Source organism: Trachurus japonicus, chromosome 4, assembly GCF_045865225.1.
Source record: "Trachurus japonicus isolate A0001 chromosome 4, Traja_1.0".
NCBI lineage: Eukaryota > Metazoa > Chordata > Actinopteri > Carangiformes > Carangidae > Trachurus > Trachurus japonicus.
This window is the reverse complement of record NC_140910.1, coordinates 34,530,814-34,555,574: the sequence shown is the minus strand read 5'-3', so window position 1 is coordinate 34,555,574 and position 24,761 is coordinate 34,530,814. Positions and strand designations below refer to the sequence as shown.

The 24,761-nt window shown below is 44.8% G+C and overlaps 1 protein-coding gene across 1 annotated transcript in view; it reads left to right on the top strand.

Annotated features, from left to right (window-relative positions):
* The window catches only part of LOC146989322 (NACHT domain- and WD repeat-containing protein 1-like), a 42,419-nt gene that overhangs the window by 6,895 nt on the left and 10,763 nt on the right, over positions 1-24,761 (top strand). Inside the window, exons 3-13 of the mRNA XM_085775253.1 lie at positions 5,910-6,149; positions 9,619-9,971; positions 12,809-13,012; positions 13,864-14,017; positions 14,665-14,782; positions 16,222-16,386; positions 17,108-17,305; positions 20,882-21,004; positions 22,277-22,482; positions 23,503-23,757; positions 24,657-24,747. Of these exons, the coding sequence (XP_085631379.1) occupies positions 5,910-6,149; positions 9,619-9,971; positions 12,809-13,012; positions 13,864-14,017; positions 14,665-14,782; positions 16,222-16,386; positions 17,108-17,305; positions 20,882-21,004; positions 22,277-22,482; positions 23,503-23,757; positions 24,657-24,747 (2,107 nt within the window). The remainder of the gene's footprint in view (positions 1-5,909; positions 6,150-9,618; positions 9,972-12,808; positions 13,013-13,863; positions 14,018-14,664; positions 14,783-16,221; positions 16,387-17,107; positions 17,306-20,881; positions 21,005-22,276; positions 22,483-23,502; positions 23,758-24,656; positions 24,748-24,761) is intronic.

Genomic DNA, 24,761 nt, shown 5'->3' with positions numbered 1-24,761 from the left:
TATCGTGAGGGTCTGCTGGGAACGTCTGGCAGAATCCCCTGTCAGGGAGGTCTTCAACTCCCACCTCCGGGAGAGCTTTGACCAGATTCCGAGGGAAGCCGGCCGTCCGGAGCTGTGGCCGTAAGGTCTCCGGCGCTTGTCGCGGCGGTAATCCCCGAACCCGGTGGTGGACCCCGGAAGTAAGGGATGCTGTCAAGCTGAAGAAGGAGTCCTACCAAACCTGGCTAGCTCGGGGGACTCCCGAGGCAGCTGACGGGTACCGGCAGGCCAAGCGGACGGCAGCCCAGGCGGTCACGGAAGCAAAAACTCGGGTCTGGGAAAAGTTCGGGGAGGCCATGGAGGAGGACTACCGGTCGGCCTCGAGGAAATTCTGGCAAACCATCCGACGCCTCAGGAGAGGGAAGCAGTGCTCCGCCAACACTGTTTACAGTGGAGGAGGGGAGCTGTTGACCTCGACTGGGGATATCGTCGGACGGTGGAAGGAATACTTCGAGGATCTCCTCAATCGCACTGGCACGCCTTCCGTCGAGGACGCAGAGGCTGAGGATTCAGAGGTCGATTCATTCATCACCCAAGCTGAAGTCACTGAGGTAGTCCGGAAGCTCCTCAGTGGCAAGGCACCGGGGGTGGATGAGATCCGCCCTGAGTACCTCAAGTCTCTGGATGTTGCAGGGCTGTCGTGGCTGACACGCCTCTGCAGCATCGCGTGGCAGTCGGGGACAGTGCCTCTGGACTGGCAGACCGGGGTGGTGGTCCCTCTCTTCAAAAAGGGGGACCGGAGGGTGTGCTCCAACTACCGGGGGATCACACTCCTCAGCCTCCCGGGGAAAGTCTATTCCAGGGTGCTGGAGAGGAGAATTCGGCCGATAGTCGAACCTCGGATTCAGGAGGAACAATGCGGTTTTCGTCCTGGCCGTGGAACACTGGACCAGCTCTACACCCTCCACAGGGTGCTCGAGGGTGCATGGGAGTTAGCCCAACCAGTCCACATGTGTTTTGTGGACTTGGAGAAGGCTTTCGACCATGTCCCACGTGGCATCCTGTGGGAGGTGCTCCGGGAGTATGGGGTCGGAGGCCCTCTGCTGAGGGCTCTACGGTCCCTGTATGACCGGAGCAGGAGCTTGGTTCGCATTGCCGGCAGTAAGTCAGACCTGTTCCCGGTGCGTGTTGGACTCCGGCAGGGCTGCCCTTTGTCACCGGTTCTGTTCATTATTTTTATGGACAGAATTTCTAGGCGCAGCCAAGTGCCGGAGGGGGTACGGTTCGGGAGCCACTTGATTTCATCTCTGCTTTTTGCGGATGATGTGGTCTTGTTGGCTCCCTCGAGCCATGACCTTCAGCATGCACTGGGGCGGTTTGCAGCCGAGTGTGAAGCAGCTGGGATGAGAATCAGCACCTCTAAGTCCGAGGCCATGGTTCTCGACCGGAAAAAGGTGGCTTGCACCCTCCAGGTCGGGGGAGAGTTCCTGCCTCAGGTGGAGGAGTTTAAGTATCTCGGGGTCTTGTTCACGAGTGAGGGGAGAACGGAGCGCGAGATCGACAGGCGGATGGGTGCGGCGGCCGCAGTAATGCGGTCATTGTATCGGTCCGTCGTGGTGAAGAAGGAGCTGAGCCGAAAGGCAAAGCTCTCGATTTACCGGTCGATCTACGTTCCCACCCTCACCTATGGTCATGAACTCTGGGTCATGACCGAAAGAACGGGATCCCGGATACAAGCGGCCGAAATGAGTTTCCTCCGCAGGGTGGCGGGGCCCTTAGAGATAGGGTGAGGAGCTCTGTCACCCGGGAGGAGCTCGGAGTAGAGCCGCTGCTCCTCCACATCGAGAGGAGCCAGCTGAGGTGGCTCGGGCACCTGTATAGGATGCCCCCTGGACGCCTCCCTCGTGAGGTGTTCCGGGCATGTCCCACCGGGAGGAGGCCCCGAGGAAGACCCAGGACACGCTAGAGTGACTACGTCACTCGGCTGGCCTGGGAACGCCTTGGGGTCCCCCCGGAAGAGCTGGAGGAAGTGTCCGGGGAGAGGGAAGTCAGGGGATCCCTGCTCCGACTGCTGCCCCCGCGACCCGACTCCGGATAAGCGGATGAAAATGGATGGATGGATGGATGAAAGTGTGGTGTTTTTTTTTTCGCATTGGATAATGCGCACAGATTATACGTCATCCTGTACACGATTCACCAGCCACTGATATTGGATCCATAATCCGTCATTCAAACATCTGAGATACACACACGGAGCTCGGTCTCGCCCCAAGCTTTGAATATCCCGCCCGCTCGATAACGACCAATCAAATTCGTTTTCCTTACTCAGGTAAACTCGTGTTGCAGCTCGTGACAACTCGGCGCGACAAACAGGACAAACGGCCGTTTCTGTACAGCTTTAAACAGCCTGCTAGGCGGGTAGAGCGGGTCGTCCAGTAACCAGAGGGTTGGCGGTTCGAATCCCGCTCTGTCGTAGTGTCCTTGGGCAAGACACCTTACCCACCTTTCCTCATGTGGATGTGTATGAATGATGGTGGTGGTTTGGTGCACATTGGCAGCTGTGGCTACACCTAGTTTACCATCACTGGTGTGAATGTGGTATGAATGAATAATGGTTGCTGTAAAGCACTTTGGGTGTTGGGTGAAAAGCACTATATAAATGTAATCTATTACTACCAGGAGAATGAAGGAGATGCTGTTTGATGTTTAAACATGCAGCAGCTTCTTACATCCTGGTTCTGTAGGCAAGGCAAGGGAGAGCCGGTCAGCTCGATGGGAGGACTGGGTGGCAGACTGGTCCATGGGAAGGGAGGGGAGGCCGGTCTAACAGCAGGGGAAGGGGTGGGAGGGGGGCGATGCAGGCGGCGGCTGGTGCAGAGAGATGGAGCTCCGGTGGATCTGCGGAAACACAGAGAGAGTGCGAGACACCAAGGCCAAACTACAAAGTACAGCAGAAAATGACAGTTCAAAAATATACTGAGGAGAGGAGAGGAGAGGAGAGGAGAGGAGAGGAGAGGAGAGAAGAGGAAAGTAGAGGGCTCTGTGTAACCAGATGTGTCCCCAGCAGTCTAAGCCTATAGCAGCATAGCTATAAAATGGTTCAGAGTTACCTGAACCAGCCCTAACTAAAAGCCCTGTCATAAAGGAAGGTCTTAAGTCTAGACTTAAATGTAGTTAGAGTGTCTGCCTCTTTGACCCATGGAGAGAGCTGGTTCCACAATAAAGGAGCCCGGTAACTGAAGGCTCTACCTCCCAGTCTGTTTTTAGAGATACTGGGAGTCACTAACAGACCTGCGTTCTGGGAGCGGAGTGCTCTGGTAGGACAGTAAGGAATGATTAGTTCTTTCAGATAGGTTGGAGCTTTATCATTAAGAGCCTTATAAGTCAGCAGAAGGATTTTGAAGTCTATTCTAAATCCTACAGGAAGCCAGTGGAGAGAAGCTAAGGTGGGAGAGATGTGCTCTCTCTTCCTAATTCCTGTCAAAACCCTCGCTGCAGCATTCTGGACCAGCTGGAGACTCTTTAGAGAGTTTTTCGGACATCCTGACAGGAGAGAGTTGCAGTAATCTAGCCTAGAAGTGATAAATGCATGCACTAGTTTCTCAGCATCACTCTGGGAGAGGATATTCCTAATCTTAGTGATACTGCGCAGATGGAAGAAGGCGGTCCTAGTCACGTGTTTTATGTGGGAGCTAAAGGAAAGGTCCTGGTCAAAAATGACTCCAAGGTTCCTCGCGGTTGTACTCGGGGTCAGGGTGATGCCATCTAGAGTAGCGATCTGATTAGAGAACGTGTCCCTGAGATGTTTAGGTCCAAACACAATAACCTCAGTTTTATCTGAATTCAGTAGCAAGAAGTTAGAGGACATCCAGGATCTAATGTCTTTCAGACAGTTTTGCAGATTGATGAGGCGGCTTCTGTCATCTGGCTCCATGACCAAGTAGAGTTGCGTATCATCCGCATAACAGTGAAAATTGATTGAGTGCTTCCGGATGATGCCACCTAATGGGAGCATGTAAAGAATGAAGAGGATTGGCCCTAAGACTGAACCCTGCGGTACACCATACGTAACTCTGCTATACTCTGAGTGGTCGTTATTAACATTAACAAATTGAAACCTGTCAGATAAGTATGACTTAAACCATTTTAGGGCAGTTCCTTTAATCCCAATTTCATGATCTAGTCTCTACAGCAGGATGCTGTGGTCGATGGTGTCGAATGCAGCACTGAGGTCCAAAAGTACAAGAACAGAGACAAGACCTCTGTCTGAAGCTATAAGAAGATCATTAGAGACTTTGACAAGTGCTGTTTCAGTGCTATGGTGTTCTCTGAATCCAGATTGGAAAGCTTCAAAGAGCTCGTTGCTGTGCAGATGTTCATGTAGCTGCTCCAGGACAATCTTCTCAAGGATCTTAGAGATGTAAGGAAGGTTGGATATAGGCCGATAGTTGGCTAGGACATCTGGGTCAAGAGAAGGTTTTTTAAGTAAAGGGTTAATGACAGCCACCTTGAAGGCCTGTGGCACGTAGCCTGTGGCTAAGGAAAGATTGATTTGGTTCAGAAAAGAAATGTTAATTAAGGGGAAGTAGTCTTGTCGGAACTGGATCCAGCAGACATGTGGCTGACTTGGAAGAAGTAATTGCAGAAGTTAAGTCTGACAGGTCGATGGGAGAGAAGCTGTCCAAGTGTGTACCAAGTCTGGGAGCTGCTTGTTCATTGACAACACACATCGTTGTGTATGATGGGACCAGCATGACGACTACACATAATTAATAACTATCTAATAACCATCAGCAGGTCTGATACTGCAAAAAAAAAAGCAACATACGGTATTTGGTGGAATGAGTGAAAAGCAAGGCCAAATATATATAAAAAAAAAATTAAATACACCTGAAATGTCTAGTAGGCTAATTGAAAAAATAAAAAATAAAAAACTGACCAACAAAGGTTAGGTACCACTATTTTAAAAGACACTTGGGTTTTTTTGGAATGTACTTGTAGATCTTTCAGCACTCACTATTAAGGCTGTCAGAACGAACTTCGCTATTCGAATACAATTCGAATGTTAGTCAAAATGAGAACATTCGATGGTGGAAACTGACGTTCCAATGTTTTTAATGAGGCAAATTAACGTGGTGCGTCGCGACGTTCAGAGTAGTACACATGTTGATAAAACAACATGCAGTTATTGTTGTGCACAAAGTAAAGCTGCAGCTTCAAATATACAAGCAGAGTTTTTTTTAAATTGCCCGTTCATTCGGCCGCCACGGTGCACGTATGCGTCCCCACTCTACACACACACCTTTTTTTTTTTTTAATTGATCGATCCGCGGACCACTTGTGTGCTGATCACGGATCAGCTGTGATCTGTTGCACCACAAGTTACTCTGTGCCCTAACCCCGCCTGTGAAGCCGGGTTTCCACCGAATCAACGATCCTTCTTTTTTTTTTTTTTTTACCGCAACATATGTAGTGTGAAAACACTTCGCTTTTACAAAACTCCTCGTTGTCCCTTTAACAGGGAACTTCAATATAGTTGGGGAAAATATATTGTAACATAATCTTGGCTAAAACAACCAGATTTAATGCAAGTACACTTGAATATCTCTGCTATTCCTCAATCACTTGCACACAGCACACTGCTTAGTGGGAGTAATATTTTACTCAACATTCATGTTTTTGTTGTTCAGTAAAATAATTGATTGAATACAAGAATTAAAACTTGATAAAGTTCTACTCTTAAGTCTCTACTCTTAAAAACATGACATTTCAACAGATAATGTCATGTTTTTTTAATTGTATTATTTAACATGGATGTCTGCTTAATTGGAAAGTGACGGTATTTAGGTATCTTTACGATTAATTAATTGTCCCATTTAATACCGCGATTAATTGTGAGAACGAGTAAATTGTGTCATCCCTGCTGCCAGGTGTGCTTGGCGTGCGGCTTGGCTCCGCCCTCGCCGGTCACCGCGGCCACGCACCCGGAGCTGGTCCGGTTCTTCAGCTCGGTGCTGAGCCGGGCGTCGCAGCAGGGCAGCAGCCTCCTCATCCTGCTGGACTCCGTGGATCAGCTGTCGGAGCGTCGCCGCGCTCACCGGCTCCGCTGGCTTCCCGCCGTGCTGCCGCCCAACGTCCACCTGGTGGTCTCCATGGACACCGACAGCGAGGTTTGATCTGATTTGATTTTTATTTGTCTCAAACATCAAGCACATCAAAAGACAAACAGTATAGAAAACAACAAAAAGAAACAAAAACAACATTGCAAAAACTCAAAATCTTACCAAGAATATTTGTCTTATGTCTAGTCAAAACAAATCAAATTTTACTAAAAATAAGACTCATCACATTAAAAAGTAGCTTGTTTTTAGACGTTTTTTTACTTTTTTCAAGCAGATTTTCATTTGAAATAAGTAGAAAAATCTGATAGTGGAGCAAGTTTTTCTTTCTTATTACAAGCACAAAAAACTTGCTTTTACTGGCAGATTTTTCTACTTATTTCAATTGAAAATTAGTTTGAAACAAGTAAAAAATATCTAAAAAAAAGTTAATTTTTAGGTGATGAGTCTTATTTTAAGTGGAAAGAGGTTAGTTTTGACTAAAATTGACACATTTTGACAAGAAATAAGACAAATATTCTTGGAAAGACTTTGAGTTTTTGCAGTGAATAATGATACTGTGCAAGTTTGAGAAGGGGCTGAAGGAAGCAAAGCTTATCAAGTTCAGCCCCCCCTTACATTGTGATTCATGTCATACAGTACATCTGTAGTTCCATACAATTTAGAAGATTAAAAACATATTGCTTTAATATGAAATAAGACCATGATTATAAATATAAATAAAAAAGAGTAAAATTAGCTGTCAGTTCTTTATAGCTGTCCAAGAGTGTATGTTTGTACTTACTTTTAAATTGTTTTAAGTTATTGCACATTTTTATATCCTTATCTAGTCTATTCCACATTTTAACACCACAAAAATAGATGCTAAAACTTTTCAGGGTAGAATGGATGGTAGATTGTTTAAAGTTACAGTTCCCTCTTGAATCATATATGCTTTCTCTGACCATAAACATTTTTTGGGATGTTTATTGGTAGCAACCTATTCCAGGCTTTGAACAAAATCTGACCTGTTTTGAATTTGACTAGGTCCTCAAATCTTAAAATACCCGATTTTAAAAACAAAGGATTTGTATGAGCAAGGTAGGCTACCCAGCATGATGAACCATCCTTATGACTCTTTTTTTGTAAAATTAAAATCTTTTGTAAAGTGCTTTTATATGTGTTTCCCCATAGTACCTCAACACAGTAGGATAAGTACGGATCAATGAGTGCATAGTACAACTTAGTTTGTCATCCATAATAACTCCTACGGATCAACAGTACGGATCAATGAGTGCATAGTTCAGCATTTGAAGTGACTTCTGATCTAAAACATGTCTAGTTTTACACAGAATTCCAATACTTCTGGATACTTTGGAGCACAAATATTTCACGTGAGATTTCCAGCAGAGCTTTTGATCAATTGACCTCTGGCTAAGCCCCGCCCCCTCCACTCACTCGGACAAACAGTCAACATTCGGTGACAGTTGCTATGGCAACAGCTGTCACCGTAGAGACATTTCACAGGAGACAGAAAGATTAAATATCATCTCGAAGTCACCAAAACTTCACGTAGCTTTACTGCTATGGCTGCCGTTTGCTGCGAAACGCCGATAGCGACGGGCTAATTTCTGTTAGCCTGTCTATGGAGTTTTACATTATACGTTAGCATTAAGCTAGCGGACTTTATGCTTAGTTGTGATACTGGCTAACATCTAAACATCTCTGACAATATGTTGCCTCAAATACGTTGTTGACTTAAAGCAGAAGTAAGTGGTCCGGTTGTTTTCGCTAATGCTGCGTTCCAGGCAGGCTTTTGAAATCGTAAATTACAGCTTCAAGTCACAACTTACGACTTTGTAGCGTTCCAGGCAACCCACTCGTGTTTTTCCGACCTGTTTTACCGGTGAAAGTCACTATAACGGCCACTCGTAACTTCCGACCGGTGAACTCGGATGTAGACGTCCTTGTTAAGTTTATCCACGTTTAGTTGGTGTTGTGGTCTACCGCATAACTTTATCCAGAGCAGACACTTCTCTCGGTTGAGATGTGGCTTGGGAAAAGGTAAAAAAAAATCCCCCCCGTGGCCTCTCAGGATACCTAGTGTTGGAGTTGCATGTACCCCATGAACACCGTTTGACCATTTTAAACTTAAAATGTCATGAAAAAACATATAAAAACGAATGAAAACTGACTAACTGCAATGCATTTCAATGGACATGGAAGCAGAGAATGTCCGAGTGTATGGGCTAGCTATGCGCACTGTGATTGGCTCACAGTGGCGTTTGGGGGCGTGGCTTAGCCATAGGTCAATTAAAGCAGAAGTAAGCGATATTTTTGTGTTAATATAAGTCTTAAATAGTTGTATCTTCCCACAGCAATCACTTCTATAGAGTGTTTGGTCTGAAACACGGGTCTGTCAGTCACTCTGCTCTGCTCTGAGCCCAGGAGAAAACTTTTCTCGTATCCTACAGTTTTTATCCAATGAGGAGAGAGAACGGCATGAAGGGCTGTGTGTGCAGCCAAGGGATGCACGTGAATGTGGTGACGTAGGGACGAGTAGGGGTGGGCGGATCGATTTAAAATATCGATAGTATCGATACTAACGTTGGTATTGGGTATTGATCGATACTTGTGTGATGAGATCGATTCTTAAGTTTCACTTTCTCTTCTGTAACTCCAGGCATTTACAAAGTGACCGACGGGCTATACAACACCGCTCTTCTCTCACTTCACTCATGCTCAATTAGCCCCTCCCCTTTCCTCCGCTCCCCCCCTCCACTTTCACTCACTCACTGCGAGGCGAGCAGTGCGCTGCTGTGGCTTCATGATTGTGCAGAGCAGAAGAGGAGTGACGTTTGGAGTTTTTTTTTTTTACAGCTAATGTTATTTTTCAGTGTAATTGGTCATCACAGTAATTTAGCAGACTGATTAATAGAATAAGACAACTTTGTCCTGTGTTTTATTATCATCATAGACATGATTAATTAAAGGAAAACTTACAAAATAATTAAATAATCATGAAAATTGAAGTTTTTATTCAAATTTGCATATAGATGATGCATGTAGATGGTAGTAGTAAAAAGTATTGGTATTGGTATCGGAATCGGCAATACTGGCCCTGTATTTACTTGGTATTGGATCGATACCAAATTTTGCAGTATCGCACAGCTCTAGGGACGAGGACTGTTATGGTGCGTTCAAGGCAACCCGTAACTCGTGTTTTTCCGACCTGTGAAGTCGTACCAGTTCAATCTGGTGCGAGTTCACGGGTCAGAAGTTACGAGTGGCCGTTATAGTGACTTTCACAGGTAAAACAGGTCGGAGAAACACGAGTGGGTTGCCTGGAACGCTACAAAGTCGTAAGTCGTGACTTGAAGCTGTAATTTACGGTTTCAAAAGCCTGCCTGGAACGCAGCATTAGCCAAAACCACCGGATCGCTTACTTCTGCTTTAAGACACCAATGAACTTAACTTTCGTAGACTCTTTCAATTTCCACATTTTCAATTTTCAAACATACCTACCTCTTGCTTAATTAAGGTGTTTGTCAACATGCGGCTGAGGTTCGAGTCTTCGGGGAACTTCTTCGAGGCCGAGCGTTTGTCCCGCGACGAGGGAAAACAGATGTTGGAATCGAACTTGCGGGCGTGGCGGCGCGCCTTGACGCCGGAGCAAACGGCGGCCGTGCTGCGGAGCTTCGACGCCACCGGCTCTCCGCTCCACCTCAGACTGATGCTGTCCGCCGCCCGACGCTGGAGCTCCTTCACTCCGCCCGCCCGGCCGCGGCTCGGCGCCACCGCACAGGAAGTGATGTCACAGATCCTCACGGCGCTGGAGCAGAAACACGGGACGCAGCTGGTGGGCGGCGCCTTGGGATACCTGGCCCTGGCGAGGTGACGTGACTGATACACAGTGGCGAAAGTACCATTAATGCAAGTGATGCCGTTGCATTAGGGCCCGTGGCCAAAAAAGGCCTGTGGTGGTGAACTCTGGTAAAAATTACAGTAAATTAAACATTTCCAAAAATAAAATTATCAATTGGCGGTACTGTATTAAAGGTTGAATATGTAGAATATTTATTAAAAGCTATATTTTTTCAAAAATAATACATCCATGTGGCCTTTAGAGGGGTACAGAATTAAAGTATTGCTTTTCCACAAAAAATTTTTTTTTAGTCTGAATTATTATTTTTAATTTTTCTGACGGGCTCGACAACTGACTATCTGTCAACGTTGTGTTTACATTCGTACCCGTAGCCGACATGTGGCTCAGTTCTCCGCTGTTTTCCTGCCTCCTCCCGGTCGTATGCGTTTGTTTTCAACCAAGCCTTTTTAATAATCAATCGGTGGATCAATGGATTATCATATACTTGTTAGGATGGGTGTATTTGTGTAGTCTTATCTGTCATAAACACGTTTATCGTCGCGGACTTTCGGTGCCACGGAGCTCCTTTTTTTTTTTTTTTTTCCAACTTGACGAGAGCAGTGAGAGAGCCTCCACTCTCCCTGTAACAAGCTGCAAGTCATTTATTATGCTGTTAATGACGGTAAAAATGAAACATAAGGTAAATATCCTGCTTAGTTCTCCTCCTCTGCTGTCCTCTGATCAGAGCGGAGTCCCTAGCAACGGCCCGTTTTACCTAGCAACGGTCTGGCAATCGACTGCTGGAATTCTTTCTCTGTTGTTGTTCTTGTAATTCTACATAGTCAACCTTTAACATCTTGGCTTTTACATCATTACTGCAATTCATTGATGTTATTCTGCATTATGGGGATTTGCTTTCAATATCTGGTCATTCAGTTTTTTATCCCCGCAAAAATAAAAAATATAAAACCAAGGGAAGAGCCGCTAGCCTATTACGTAGTACAGTCTGTGGCCGGAGCACACATTTATTTAGGAAAAGTGTAATTGGTGCAGATTAAACTTGTAAATGAATGCTGCTCTCCATCCAACCCTTCCCTTCTATCCTAACTCTTTTAAACAGTAACAACAGAACCATTTGATTATGTTATAGATTTTCCATCTTTGCTGAGCATCAGAATTGTTTGAAATTAATAGGCCTAATAATAATAATTTAAAAAAGCCTGTCCCATATAGACGCCTGTCTCTAACATAAGCCCTAACATCGGCCCCTGTTGTTATAGCAATAATTTCAATCATTTTGCATTGGGGCCCGTAGCAGACTACTTTCGCCACTGCTGATACACCTGTGTTTATTAGAGCTAATTACAGCTAGAGATATCACGATTAGTTGTTTTTAGGGCTGGGACGATATGCTTTTCTCCCGATTCGATTCTTCTACGATTTTTTTGGATGGCGATTCGATTTAAATTGCGATTCTACGATATTGCCGATTCTCTTGATTTTTAATCTGTATTTTTAACATTTATCTGCACACAAACACTGTAGGAGCCTATAAATGAACATACTCCATTATAAAGTGAACTTAAACCCTTTTCAAAACCTGGACTCTCTGTATGTAAAAAAGGCGAACAAATGCACATTGCACAATATTTTAAAAACTTAAAAAAAAAAACTTCAAACAAAAAAAAAAATTCCCCCCCCAATTTAAAAAAAAAAAAAAAATTTCTCCCACCCCTAGTTGTTTGCACAATCAGTTGCAGTTTTGAATGCCAAAATTAAAGGGATAGTTAAACATTTTGGCAAATCGGCCTGTTGCCATAATCCCTATAGTCATAGCAGTAGGTTCATTACTAGGGGTGGGAGAAAAAAATCGATTCACATAAATATTGCAATATCTTTTTTTGACGATTTTTAAATCGATGTTTTTCTTCAAAAATCAATTTTTTTTATTTTGAATTATTATTATTATTTTTTTAAATTATTTTTTCTTGTGGTTGAATTTTTAAAAATATTGTGCAATGTGCATTTGTTCACCTTTTTTTTTTACATACAGAGAGTCCAGGTTTTGAAAAGGGTTTAAGTTCACTTTATAATGGAGTATGTTATGTAATTTATAGGCTCCTACAGTATTTGTGTGCAGATAAATGTTAAAAATGCTAAAGACTAAAAATCGAGAGAATCGGCAATATCGTAGAATCGCAGTTTAAATCGAATCGCCATCCAAAAAATCGTAGAAGAATCGAATCGGGAGAAAAGCATATCATCCCAGCCCTATTCGTTACCTTTAATTGTCGGTGCAAGCTATTTTTAGAACGGCGGAGCAGAGCCGTGAGCTGCTCAGAGCTACGCTACGGAGGCTCATTATGGGATTTCTTGGTTTCCCTCATCAAACTCATCAAATACACAATCCAACAACTCCACAACGCTCTGGTGGACAAGTTGTGAGCTGCACATTCACCACGCTATGAGATAATAACACAACGTTACCACACAGAGTTGTTTTAGAGGGAAATACAGAGACTGATGATGAAAAACTGTCCCTGAAGGCAACGTGCATCAGTGGTTTTGCATGAATTTCCCTCTAAAACAACTCTGTGTGGTAACGTTGTGTTATTATCTCATAGTGTGGTGAATTTGCAGCTCACAACTTGTCCACCAGAGCGTTGTGGAGTGTTAATGCATAACAATCATGATAATCGTAATGAAACTAAATGACATTAAGTTGTTTGGTTGATTATTTCTCAGCTGTGTAGGTTGAGAAGTGCTTTTAAACAACTATGTAGAAGAATGAAGATGCTACCAGACAAATATTTAACAACAATATTATCATATTATTATTCACATCCTGTGCGTCGTGTGTCCACAGGGAAGGTCTGCTGGAGGCGGAGCTGCGTGATGTCATGTCGCTGGACGATGATGTCATCAGTGAGGTGTACAGGCACTCGCTGCCACCGACGCCCTCGTTGATCCGGCTGCCCCCGCTGCTGTGGGCGCGCCTCAGACGGGACCTGGACGACCATCTGGAGGAGCGCTGGACGGACGGCGTCGTCGCCGTGGCGCTCAACAGCCGGTACACGCCAGAGGACAAACCTGACCCGCCATCACACTGCAAAAACTCAAAATCTGTCCAAGAATATTTTGTCGTATTTCTTGTCAAAATGTCTCATTTCTGTCACGCTCCTTCTGCACGCTTAAAATCATTCTTAGGCTGTTATTAGTGTAATGACCAAGCAAAGTTGATAGCGATCAGAGCATCTGAATGAATGTACAGTCGGGGAAACACTTTGTCAGGTGAAGGAGCCACAGTGAAAAGGTCTCAAAAGGTGAAATGGTCACAGGAGAAAGAAGCCACGATGTAGCAACAACATTTGTTGTGAAATCAATTATCTATCTCTATCTTGTTCAGTGGTCAGAGACTCAGAATAAAATAAAAACATGTATGGGCCTAATTCTTTGCACACAGAAAATCCACAGGAATTCATAAAGGAACTGAATTAGAATGAGATTGATTAGAAGAATTATGGCATTGGTATCAATAAAATCTTATCACCCCCCCCAAAAAAAGTCTAATTTCTAGTCCAAACTAATCTCTTTCCACTTTAAATAAGACTCATCACCTAAAAATGAACTTGTTTTTAGATCATTTTCACTTGTTTCAAACAAATCTTCACTTGAAATAAGAAGAAAAATCTGTTTGAAAAACTTGATCCACTATCAGATTTTACTACTTATTTCAAGTAAAAATCTGCTTGAAAGAAGTAAAAAGTGTCTAAAAACAAGCTGCTTTTTATGTGATTTTACGTACAGTGAGATTTGTTTTGACTAGAAATAAGACAAATATTCTTGGACAGATTTTGAGGTTTTGCAGTGCACATGGTCCGATGTTTTATTAGAGTCTGACCTTTGACCTTTGTGATTCAGGCGCCTGGTGGAGGTGGTTTCATCTCGCTATCTGACGTCGGAGCGTCGGGGGCGGAGCCTCAGGGTCCTGGCCGAGTACTTCCTGGGCCGGTGGGCGGGAAAACTGAAGCCGGCGTCTCTGCCTGGTCTGACGCTGCTGCTCTCCGACAGGAAGGTACCGACAGCATCCACAGCTGCAGATTATCTTTACTGGAGGCCGAGATGTGAAGAAGTTTGATTAAAGGGACAGTTCAACATTTAGTCAGATCCTCCTCTCACCATAACCTCTAGAGTCATAGCAGTAGGTTCGTTACCTTTAGTTGTCGGTGCAAGCTGTTTTTAGAACGGCGGAGCAGAGCCGTGAGCTGCTCAGAGCTACGCTACGGAGGCTCATTATGGGATTTCTTGGTTTCCCTCATCAAACTCATCAAATACACAATCCAACAACTCCACAACGCTCTGGTGGACAAGTTGTGAGCTGCACATTCACCACGCTATGAGATAATAACACAACGTTACCAGACAGAGTTGTTTCAGAGGGAAATTCATGCAAAACCACTGATGCACGTTGCCTTCAGGGACAGTTTTTCATCAACAGTCTCTGTATTTCCCTCTAAAACAACTCTGTCTGGTAACGTTGTGTTATTATCTCATAGCGTAAAAACAGCTTGCACCGACAATTAAAGGTAACGAACCTACTGCTATGACTATAGGGATTATGGCAATTGGGCCAATTTGCCAATGTTGAACTATCCCTTTAAGCCCTGGAGGTTGATGCTCATTTTCACAATAATGATGAAAGTAAAAGCCTGTGGTGTCCAGGTTCCTCCTCAACCGCTCTGGTTCGCTCCGGGACTGGCCAACGTCAGGAAGCTGCAAGAGCTGCCCTATCACCTGCTGCACGCCGGCCTGTGGGAGGAGCTACGACAGGAAGTCATCGGTACGAGATGAGCCACCACACACCTTAAAGGGACAACGAGGAGTTTAGGAAAAGCGAAGTGTTTTCTCACTACATTTATGAGCCTCCGCACCGTGAAATTCTTTGACCGGCGCAAGACAGACTCATGTTTTCATTCATCAAGAATTAAAGTCAGAGGTTGGAAGACGATCACATACCGTCGTAGTTCCCACCATAAACGGAGATTCGGCGGCGTTATTCTCATGACTCGCCACGAAACCGAAAGTAAAGAAACGCTGGTCGGCTCGCCCAGCATTTCCACCACCACTAATAATAACAAAATAACCATAGAGACAAAACCATATACTTATCGAAAATGGGCCCATTAACAAGTGGTAATGTAGTAGAAATGCTTCTCCCGCTTGACATGCCCGAAATAAACAAATTGATAAACAAATTGAATTCATCCACATTAATATGCGACTTTTTAGTCAGCTGTAGTTTCCTAATAAGGCCCAATCCCATTTCTCTTTTTTACCCCTACCCCTTGCCCCTCGCCCCTTGAAACGGAGCTACAAGGGGTATAGGGGTAGAAAGTCAACCCCTACGAATTGACACACCCCTTCAACAATCACATACGTCACATAAAGCCACTGGCTTTAACGTAAGCTGATGCGGCAAGCTTTTGCCAGAAATCAAATAGTCGTGTACCATATAACTTAAAGCAGAAGTAAGCGATCCGGTGGTTTTGGCTAATGCTGCGTTCCAGGCAGGCTTTTGAAACCGTAAATTACAGCTTCAAGTCACAACTTACGACTTTGTAGCGTTCCAGGCAACCCACTCGTGTTTCTCCGACCTGTTTTACCTGTGAAAGTCACTATAACGGCCACTCGTAACTTCTGACCCGTGAACTCGTACCAGATCGAACTGGTACCACTTCACAGGTTGGAAAAACACGAGTTACGAGTTGCCTTGAACGCACCATAACAGTCCTTGTCCCTACCACATTCACGGCATCCCTTGGCTGCACACACAGCCCTGCATGCCGTTCTCTTAATTTTTTTCGGAACAATTTCTCATGTTGGGGCATGGAGGTATTTGGATGTTTTTTGGTGTGTCTTTTTGGACCAAGAAAAGTGAGCTCCGTTCTCAACCGTCATATGGACATGCAGTGCTGCACGGAGCCCCGCTGTAACTCAGAGAAGCCAAAATTTCAATTTTGAGTGAACTATCCCTTTAAAGCTCAGACACCAAGAACCATCCTCAACTCATAAATAGCTACTGTTATTAAGACAAAAATCTGTTAATTACATAAATTGCATCTCAACAGCGTGGAGACGTTGGTGATTAGTTTTTAACGATGAGTGTTTTGCTTCATAAGAGAAAATTAGTATAGGTGCTAAAATGCCGTTTTAGGCAGTTAGTCAGTGAAAATGTGTTTATGAGGAGTTGATGTGATGTGTGTGGTTGTGTGTTTTCAGGCAGCGCCGAGTGGCTGTACTGTAAGAGCAGAGTGTGTGGCGTCTCCAGTGTGATCCACGACCTGGACCAGAGCTCCCGGTACATGGACTGCACCGAGACCGGACTGGTCCGAGACACTCTGGTCCTCATCAAACCCAGCCTGGACTTCCTGGACAATCACATCGGTCAGTTATCAGTCCGTTATCAGAGCTAAATGATTAAAGGACAATTCCGGGCAAATTCACCTCGGGGCTGTATGTCCCTAACATTAGGTCTAAAAGAAGGAATCTGTAGATGTTCAGTTTAATTTCTCCTGTTTTGCGGTAGTTGTGTCTGTCCCCGCGTCGCCACGGCAGCGATGAATGGGAGCGGATTGAAGTTCTGCTGCTTAGGCTGTTTCCATCCCTCAAAGCCACAGACAGCGTCAGATGGAGACTCAAACATGCACCCAGAAGTTTATTTACTTCAAGCAAGTCCAGAGTTGATATTCCTGTGTTTATGACACAAACAGGAGCTTCCCACTGCACCTGAACACACCGAGCGTCAACTTGGGTCTCCACTCCGCCAGACTTTGAATTAGATGTAGTTTTACAAACATGTCGACTTGCTTGAAGTAAATAAACTTCTGGGTGCATGTTTGAGTCTCTATCTGACGCTGTCTGTGGCTTTGAGGGATGGAAACAGCCTAAGCAGCAGAACTTCAATCCGCTCCCATTCATCGCTGCCGTGGCGACGCGGGGACAGACACAACTACCGAAAAACAGGAACAATTAAACTGAAAACCTTCAGATTCCTTCTGTTAGACCTAAAATGTTAGGGACATACAGCCCTGAGCTGAATTTGCTTGGAATTGTCCTTTAAATCTGAACTCAACTCAATCAGCTGCAGTGTGTTTTTTATCTGCAGACATGTCTCTGTTCTACACCGAGCTGCTGGCCAGACTCTGCTCCTTGGCCTCCTCCTTCCCCTCTGTGATTGGTCGACTGTGCCGTCAGTGCGAGGAGTGGCTGCTGACGTGTCCCGAGCCGATCCTCGTCCCCAAGTGTAGTTTCCTGCAGCCGCCTGGGGGGGCGCTGCAGCACACGCTGAGCGGGCTGCAGGGAGGTGAGGAACGCTCAGAGATCAAAGAATGTACTCACTCGGCACACCTGGGCTGTGTCCGAAACCACTCCCTCATTCCCTCCTCCCTACTCACTATATAGTGAATTCAATATACACCGAGTCGGTAACCAAGGAAACGTCACTTCCGGTCAGAGCCGTGGGGGAAAACAAACCGATTCCCCCATAGACATACGTGTAAAAACGCGGCATTTTAAACCTTTGTCTGACGCTTGTCCGCTGTCATGTCTTAGTTTGAATCCCTTGTATATGCTGACAAAGAGCTAGATATTAAAAAACTCATCACGATCCGGGTCGATTGTTGAAAGACCCAATATTTTAAAATGTATGGACAACAATCGACCCCGGTGTATAGTGGACTAGTGGACTCACTGGTCAAATAAAAAAACACTTTTGGACACTACTCCGCCGCACAGTTAATGACGTATTACGTCGCATAATTAAAACGTTCCGACTGCGATCGTAACTGCCGGTGTAATTACCATGGATACAACCATGGTAACGGCCGGTGTAGCATAGACCCAGGCTGTGTTCGAAATCACCCCCTATCACGGATGTAGTGCACTATATAGTGTGTTCGCCATTTTGTAGTGTTGTTCGAATTCTCCGCGATTAATTTCATCTACTATGTAGTGGATGACAAAACACCCACAATGCACCGCAAAATTGAGTGAACAAGCGATGTACACTCATAGACTGTAAAAAGAATGGACGTAGCGTCCGTGACGTCACCCATTGGTTTTGGGGAGTCGTTTTTGTGACTCAAATATGGCGGCCTGAACAGCGCCATGTTGGATTGGCCGGCCGAGAACCCGCCCACTGGCCTCGAAGCAGCTGTCCACGGAGCTGCTCGGACCTGTCACTCAACGTTTCCGCGCCCTAATTGGCCAGAATTTTAACCTAATAACAGTAAAACTATAGAGTTAAAAAAAAATTCACCCCCCTCAGAGTGTGTGCAGGGGTAGAAACTATCGATTGAGACGAAAAAACGTTCTGACACCAGGCTTTTAACATGTTTACTGAGGATGTAAAGTCGGCGATTTTAACATGGGGGTCTATGGGGAATGCTCCCTTCTGACACCAGCCCCCAGAGGAATCCGAGGGGATTGCAGTTTTTTGAACGCGGAAGTGAGCTTCACTTCTCAGACCGACAACTGCCCCCTTGTGTACACTACTTTCTACTCCCGTATCCCACAATGCAATGCAGTCGCGTTTTGCCAGAGAAGAAGAGGAAGCTAATTAGCATGTTAGCTACGATTTATTTAGGCAATTTACCAAAAAAAACTCCTCAGACATATTTGCCTTCGCTCCATTTGCCTCGCCCGAGGAGCAGGAGTTGGGCAGCAGCATCCGAACATTAACAGGCAGCATTAAATCAATCTAATAAAGAAACTGTAGTAGAATATGAAGTAAAAATGATCTGACGAGCTAAGCTAATAGCCACAGAGCATAGCCACAGAGCCGTTAACGGCTCACGGTCGGGACACACAACAGTAGTTTACCAAACCAAACTTCGGATATTTCAACAGTTAATTGTCTGAGAAACACAACCACACAGAATCACATCCTCAAATGTTCCCGCAAGTGTCCGGTTTTTCTTATTTTATTTTTTATGTGTCCAGTTTGTTTCATACGTCCATGGTTTGTTTACATGATTCTCGGCGCGTCTGCTTCCGTCACAGCAACACCTGGCGCATCAGCTGACGCAACCACGTCCAGAAAATGACCGTCTAGTGTCCGAATTCTCCTCCCGTCATTCCCTACATCGTGTACATGATGTAGTCCACTATATCATATACATGATGTAGTGGATAGGGAGTGAGTGAGTGAGTGGATGATTTCGAACACAGCCCCAGTGTTGCCAATTTGGCGACTTTGTCGCTAAATCTGGCGACTTTCCAACCCCCCTTGGTGACTTTTTTTGTCAAAAGCGACTAGCGACAAATCTAGCGACTTTTCCCCGTGATATTACAAACATTTCTGGACCTGAAATCACGTTATCACAGCTGTTTTCAACGAGCAGCGGCGCTGCCGCGGGCACTCACAGGTATTCAGCCTACACACAGTAGTGTCACGGAGCTGCCTCCGCTGCATTCAGAGACGCACTGCTCCACGCCACAGACATAAAGAGCGCCACTGGCTGCTGCCGCTGGCCGCTGGCACCCCCCCCCCGGCTGAGATAATGACGTCATTTAGCGACTTTTAGCGACTTTTACGACAGCCAATAGCGACTTTGCTTACTGAGGAGTTGGCAACACTGCATAGACCTACGGGTGTATAGGTACCAACATAAAAAGAGGAGTAAAGCAATATACGTATTAAGCGGTAATTTAAGCACCAAAGATGTTCAATCAAACCCACATAGTTTGAAACAACGTTCACAACAACGTGTCACAACTAAGCATAAAGTCCGCTAGCTTAATGCTAACGTATAATGTAAAACACCATAGACGGGCTAACATAAATTAGCCTCGCTATCCAGAGTCTGTGGTCAGTTTTTAACGCTTGTTAGGAAATTTGCTCCGACGTTTGTTGTGGGAGTCTGTGGAAGCCGCGACCGGACAACTCTGGCAGCTGGACACATTTATTGAGGCTGCTGCACTACTTCATTTATTTGGTAGCTACACCGGTCACTACTGCATTTATTTGGTAGCTACACCGGTCACTACTTCATTTATTTGGTAGCTACACCCGTCACTACTTCATTTATTTGGTAGCTACACCGGTCACTACTGCATTTATTTGGTAGCTACACCGGTCACTACTTCATTTATTTGGTAGCTACACCGGTCACTACTGCATTTATTTGGTAGCTACACCGGTCACTACTGCATTTATTTGGTAGCTACACCGGTCACTACTTCATTTATTTGGTAGCTACATCGGTCACTACTTCATTTATTTGGTAGCTACACCGGTCACTACTTCATTTATTTGGTAGCTACATCGGTCGCTCTGGGCCGCTGTGGTAACGGCCATCCGTGACCGCAATGCATGATGGGATATGTTGCTCCGGTTAGTGACCATCGGATGTTCACTACATTTTGCGGTGAATTGTGGGATAGATTCAGTCACTATATAGTGAACATTAGGCAAGGCAAGGCAATTTTATTTGTATAGCCCGTTTTTACCAACAGTTTGTCTCAAAGGGCTTTACATCCCATCATAACAACATCCTCTGTCCTTAGACCCTCACATCCACTGAGGAAAAACTCCATGGAAAACCCTTTTAACAGGGAAAAATCGGAGAAACCTCATGGTGAGCAACAGAGGAGGGATCCCTCACCCAGGACGGACAGACGTGCAATAGATGTTGTTACAGACAAGAAAACAGTTTACAGTTTGTCACAGAATGTGGGAAACATGGAAATGTTAGCAGGAGTTTTTAATAATTAATTAATTATTTATTATTTATTATTTATTAATTAATAATCACTAAACATTCGGACACCACTACAACATGGCCTGGTCACTATATAGTGAGTAGGGGGGGTTAGGACACAGCCCTGGAGCATGAACACGCATCCATCCACCTGTGTCTGTGTCTGTGTCTGTCTGCAGGCGTCCTCTGCGTGGACGTCGGCGTGGAGACGGAGCTTCTGGTGGCCGGTTCAGACGACGGCGTGGTGGTGGCGTGGAGTCTCAGCGACCAGCAGCTCGTCCACACTCTGCTGGGACACACAGGTCCGTCTGATCAGAATTAAACCAGAGTTAACCAATGTAAATGCAAATTCCTTTTACAATGAGCCGTCAATCACTCGAATCGACCACTCCGCTGAGATAGAGGCTGAAAGCCAAACCCACCCAAATAAGCTGCTCTGAGCAGCAGGGCGCAGAGACACTGAATCCACTATGTTAGTTATTTACAATCGGTTCCAGTAGATTTATTTTCAGTTAGTTTATCCAAATTGTGTGAAAATAAAGATTAAACAATAGTTTATAGTAGCAGGTGGTTCCAAGCTGTGCCAAAAATGGACATTTTGGAAAGTTCGCCTGGATATTTTGTAGTAAAATCTCAATAATTTTGTCCTGCTTCAATTAATCAGAATCAACCACTGCAGAGACAATGTTCACATGTTGTACAATGATTTTATAGAGAGTTTGAGCTTCATCAGCATTATTCTAAAGGGCACTCATCAAAAATATGATTTTTTTTTAGGCGAATATTAATTTTATTAATTTTTTTTCTGTGTGTCATCTTCATTTACTCTTCACCAGTAACAGATATACTGAAATTTACACATCTCAGCAATTCCTCATTTTTTTCCCTTTACTATGACACCAAAAGTATTCAAATAGACCTTGTGGTTGCAGAGATATACTCATTTTATTATGGATATGCAATTTTCGAGAAAAGGCCTAAATTAAAGGGACAACGAGGAGTTTTGGAAAAGCGTGATTCAGCGGCGTTATTCTCATGACTCGCCACGAAACCGAAAGTAAAGAATCGCTGGTCGGCTCGCCCAGCATTTCCACCACCACTAATAATAACAAAATAACCATAGAGACAAAACCATAGATTTATCTAAAATGGGCCCATTAACAGGTGTGGGTAGCGTAGATTCATCCACATTAATATGAGACTTTAATATTGTTGTGGAATTTTCTGTTCTGCCGCTGGAGAAACTCCTCCTAGCGGAAGCTCCTCTTCCCGGTTTGTCGAACCGGGAAGAGGAGCTTCGAGAAGCTTCCGCTACAAAACAAGATTGAAATATAGACTTATTTAATTTTTTTCGGGATAATTTCGCATTTCGGGGCTTCAATACAAGAGGGACATTACATACGAGCAGCATGGAGGTATTTGGATGTTTTTTGGGGTGTCTTTTTCTTATGAAGACAGTTGGTATCCATTTGCAACCTCTTATATGGACATGCTTAATTGATTGACAGCCCTCAATTAAATGATGATAAAAAAATATATGAATCATAACTCTCAGTGCAATCTGTGCTCTGCAGGGGCAGTCCTGTGTGTCAAAGTGATTGACAGCTTGTCTCACTGCCTCTCATTGGCTGCCGACGGCTCTCTGAGGAGGTGGAGCCTCGTCGACGGCCAGCAGCTGTCCTGCATCCCGGAGGCTGCACCTGTTGGCTCCGCCCCCTCATCGGTGCAGCTCCACCTGTGGGAGCAGAAACAGCTGCTCAGTGTTCACACCAGGACTCAGGTAACACCACTGTTACTTACCACCATTGTTATTCCTACACACTGCAAAAACTCAAAGTCTTTCCAAGAATATTTGTCTTATTTCTTGTCAAAATGTCTAAATTTTAGTCAAAACTAACCTCTTTCCACTTAAAATAAGACTCATCACCTAAAAATTTACTTGTTTTTAGATATTTTTTACTTGTTTCAAACTAATTTTCAATTGAAATAAGTAGAAAAATCTGCCAGTGAAAGCAAGTTTTTTGTGCTTGTAATATGAAAGAAAAACTTGCTCCACTATCAGATTTTTCTCCTTATTTCAAGTGAAAATATGCTGTCCGGATGCTAACTGCTACCGCTAACTAGCGGTTAGCATCCGCGGCTACCACCGCTTCCCAGCTCACTACAACCATAGACATACATATATATATGTCTATGACTACCACGGCTCTCCTACTAGTTACGCTGACGGCCGAGTATTGACCCGTCGCTCCAGTGCTTCAGGTCGGACTGTTTACTTTTCTTGGCGGCTCTGACTACAGCTGCTGCTAGTACTGCTGCTGCTGTCCATGGATGTATTATATTGCTGCTGTCACGGACATAAGGCTGCACACGGCTTCCGCGGTGGTGCATTCAGGTTGCCTCGGAAAATTAAACGATCGATTTAACCATGGAATTTACCGATGTAGACAGGCTAGAGAGATGCATCGCAAATTCAACCATGAATTTTATCCGATGTACCCTGAATCCACCGCAGTCGCATCGCAAACGTTTGTATCGGACCACCTATATGAATCAGTGAATCTCCACATCCCTAATTTGTACTTTTTCTCAAGTACTGGGGTCGAGTACTCTGTCCATCTCTGCCCGAGTGGCAGCCATCTTGAATTTGTCTGACTTTCCGAGTCAGAGATCCGACTTCAGGGGGCATTTAAGATTAAAATTTCAACTCGGAGCTCGGAAATTCCGACTAATGAGTAGAACTGGAAGGTAACAGGAAGTGGGCGTGTTGTGTGACCTCATGGATCTGCTGTCGCTGCAGGTGAAGGTGTGGAAGCTGGACGATGGGGCGGAGCTCCTCAGCAGCAGCGGTGGAGTGGACTCTGTGGTTCTGGGAGTTCTGGAGGACTCGGTCGTCTCTCTGGCTCCTTCCGGTCTGGTCCGAACATCTGGACCCGGCAACCTGGAGACGCAGCTGGAAAACCCGGAAGAGAGGAGTCTGACTCCCGTCAACTCTGTGACGTTACCGAAACGTGGGAAAGTGTTTGTGGCGACCCAGGAAGGCTTCCTCTATCAGGTAGCTACGGTTTCACATCTACGTTGCACAGATGTTGTTAGTTGTTAGTGGTTACAGCCAATAACGAGGAAGACGTCTGTTTACATTCAGTCCCTCTCAGTGTTCAGGAATGTAGTCATTTAGACCACATTCACATCTGGTATCAACATCTATCTGTTGATAGACAAAAAGTAGGAAGTGAGATCTGATCACAGATACAGACATGGACAAAACCGTTCTGTTAAAGGGATAGTTCACCCAAAATTCAAATTTCACTCATTATCTACTCCCCCTCATGTGGACTAAGGGCTGGGAGAAGTTTCAGAGTCCTCCGTGGCTTCTCTGAGTTACAGCGGGGCTCCGTGCAGCAGTATTTGTCCATATAATGGTTGTGAATGGTGCTCATTTTTCTTGGTCCAAAAAGACACACAAAAAAACATCCAAATACCTCCATACTGCTCGTTTGAAATGTCCGTCTTGTATTGAAGCCCCGAAATGCGAAATTGTTCCGAAATTTTTTTTATAAGTCTATATTTTAAGCTTGTTTGTAGCGGAAGCTCCTCTTCCTGGTTCATCAAATTTGGACGAACCAGGGTCTGTCCTCTTCCCAGTTCGTCCAAATTTGACGAACCGGGAAGAGGAGCTTCGAGAAGCTTCCGCTACAAACAAGCTTGAAATATAGACTTTTTTTTTTCGGGACAATTTCACAGTTCGGGGCTTCAATACAAGAGGGACATTACATACGAGCAGCATGGAGGTATTTGGATGTTTTTTGGTGTGTCTTTTTGTTACGAAGACAGTTGGTATCCATTTGCAACCGTTATGGACATGCACTGCTACGCCGAGACCCCCTGTAACTCAGAGAAGCCACGGAGGATTCAATATATGAACCAAACACTTCTTCCCATGTTTATCTTCAGGTTTCCAGGACGGGCAGATTGACGGGCGTCGATTTTCCTCTGGTTCCATCTTTGCTTTCTGTTACAGAAGATGAAAAAGTCCTGATTGCAGGTTTGACCAATAAA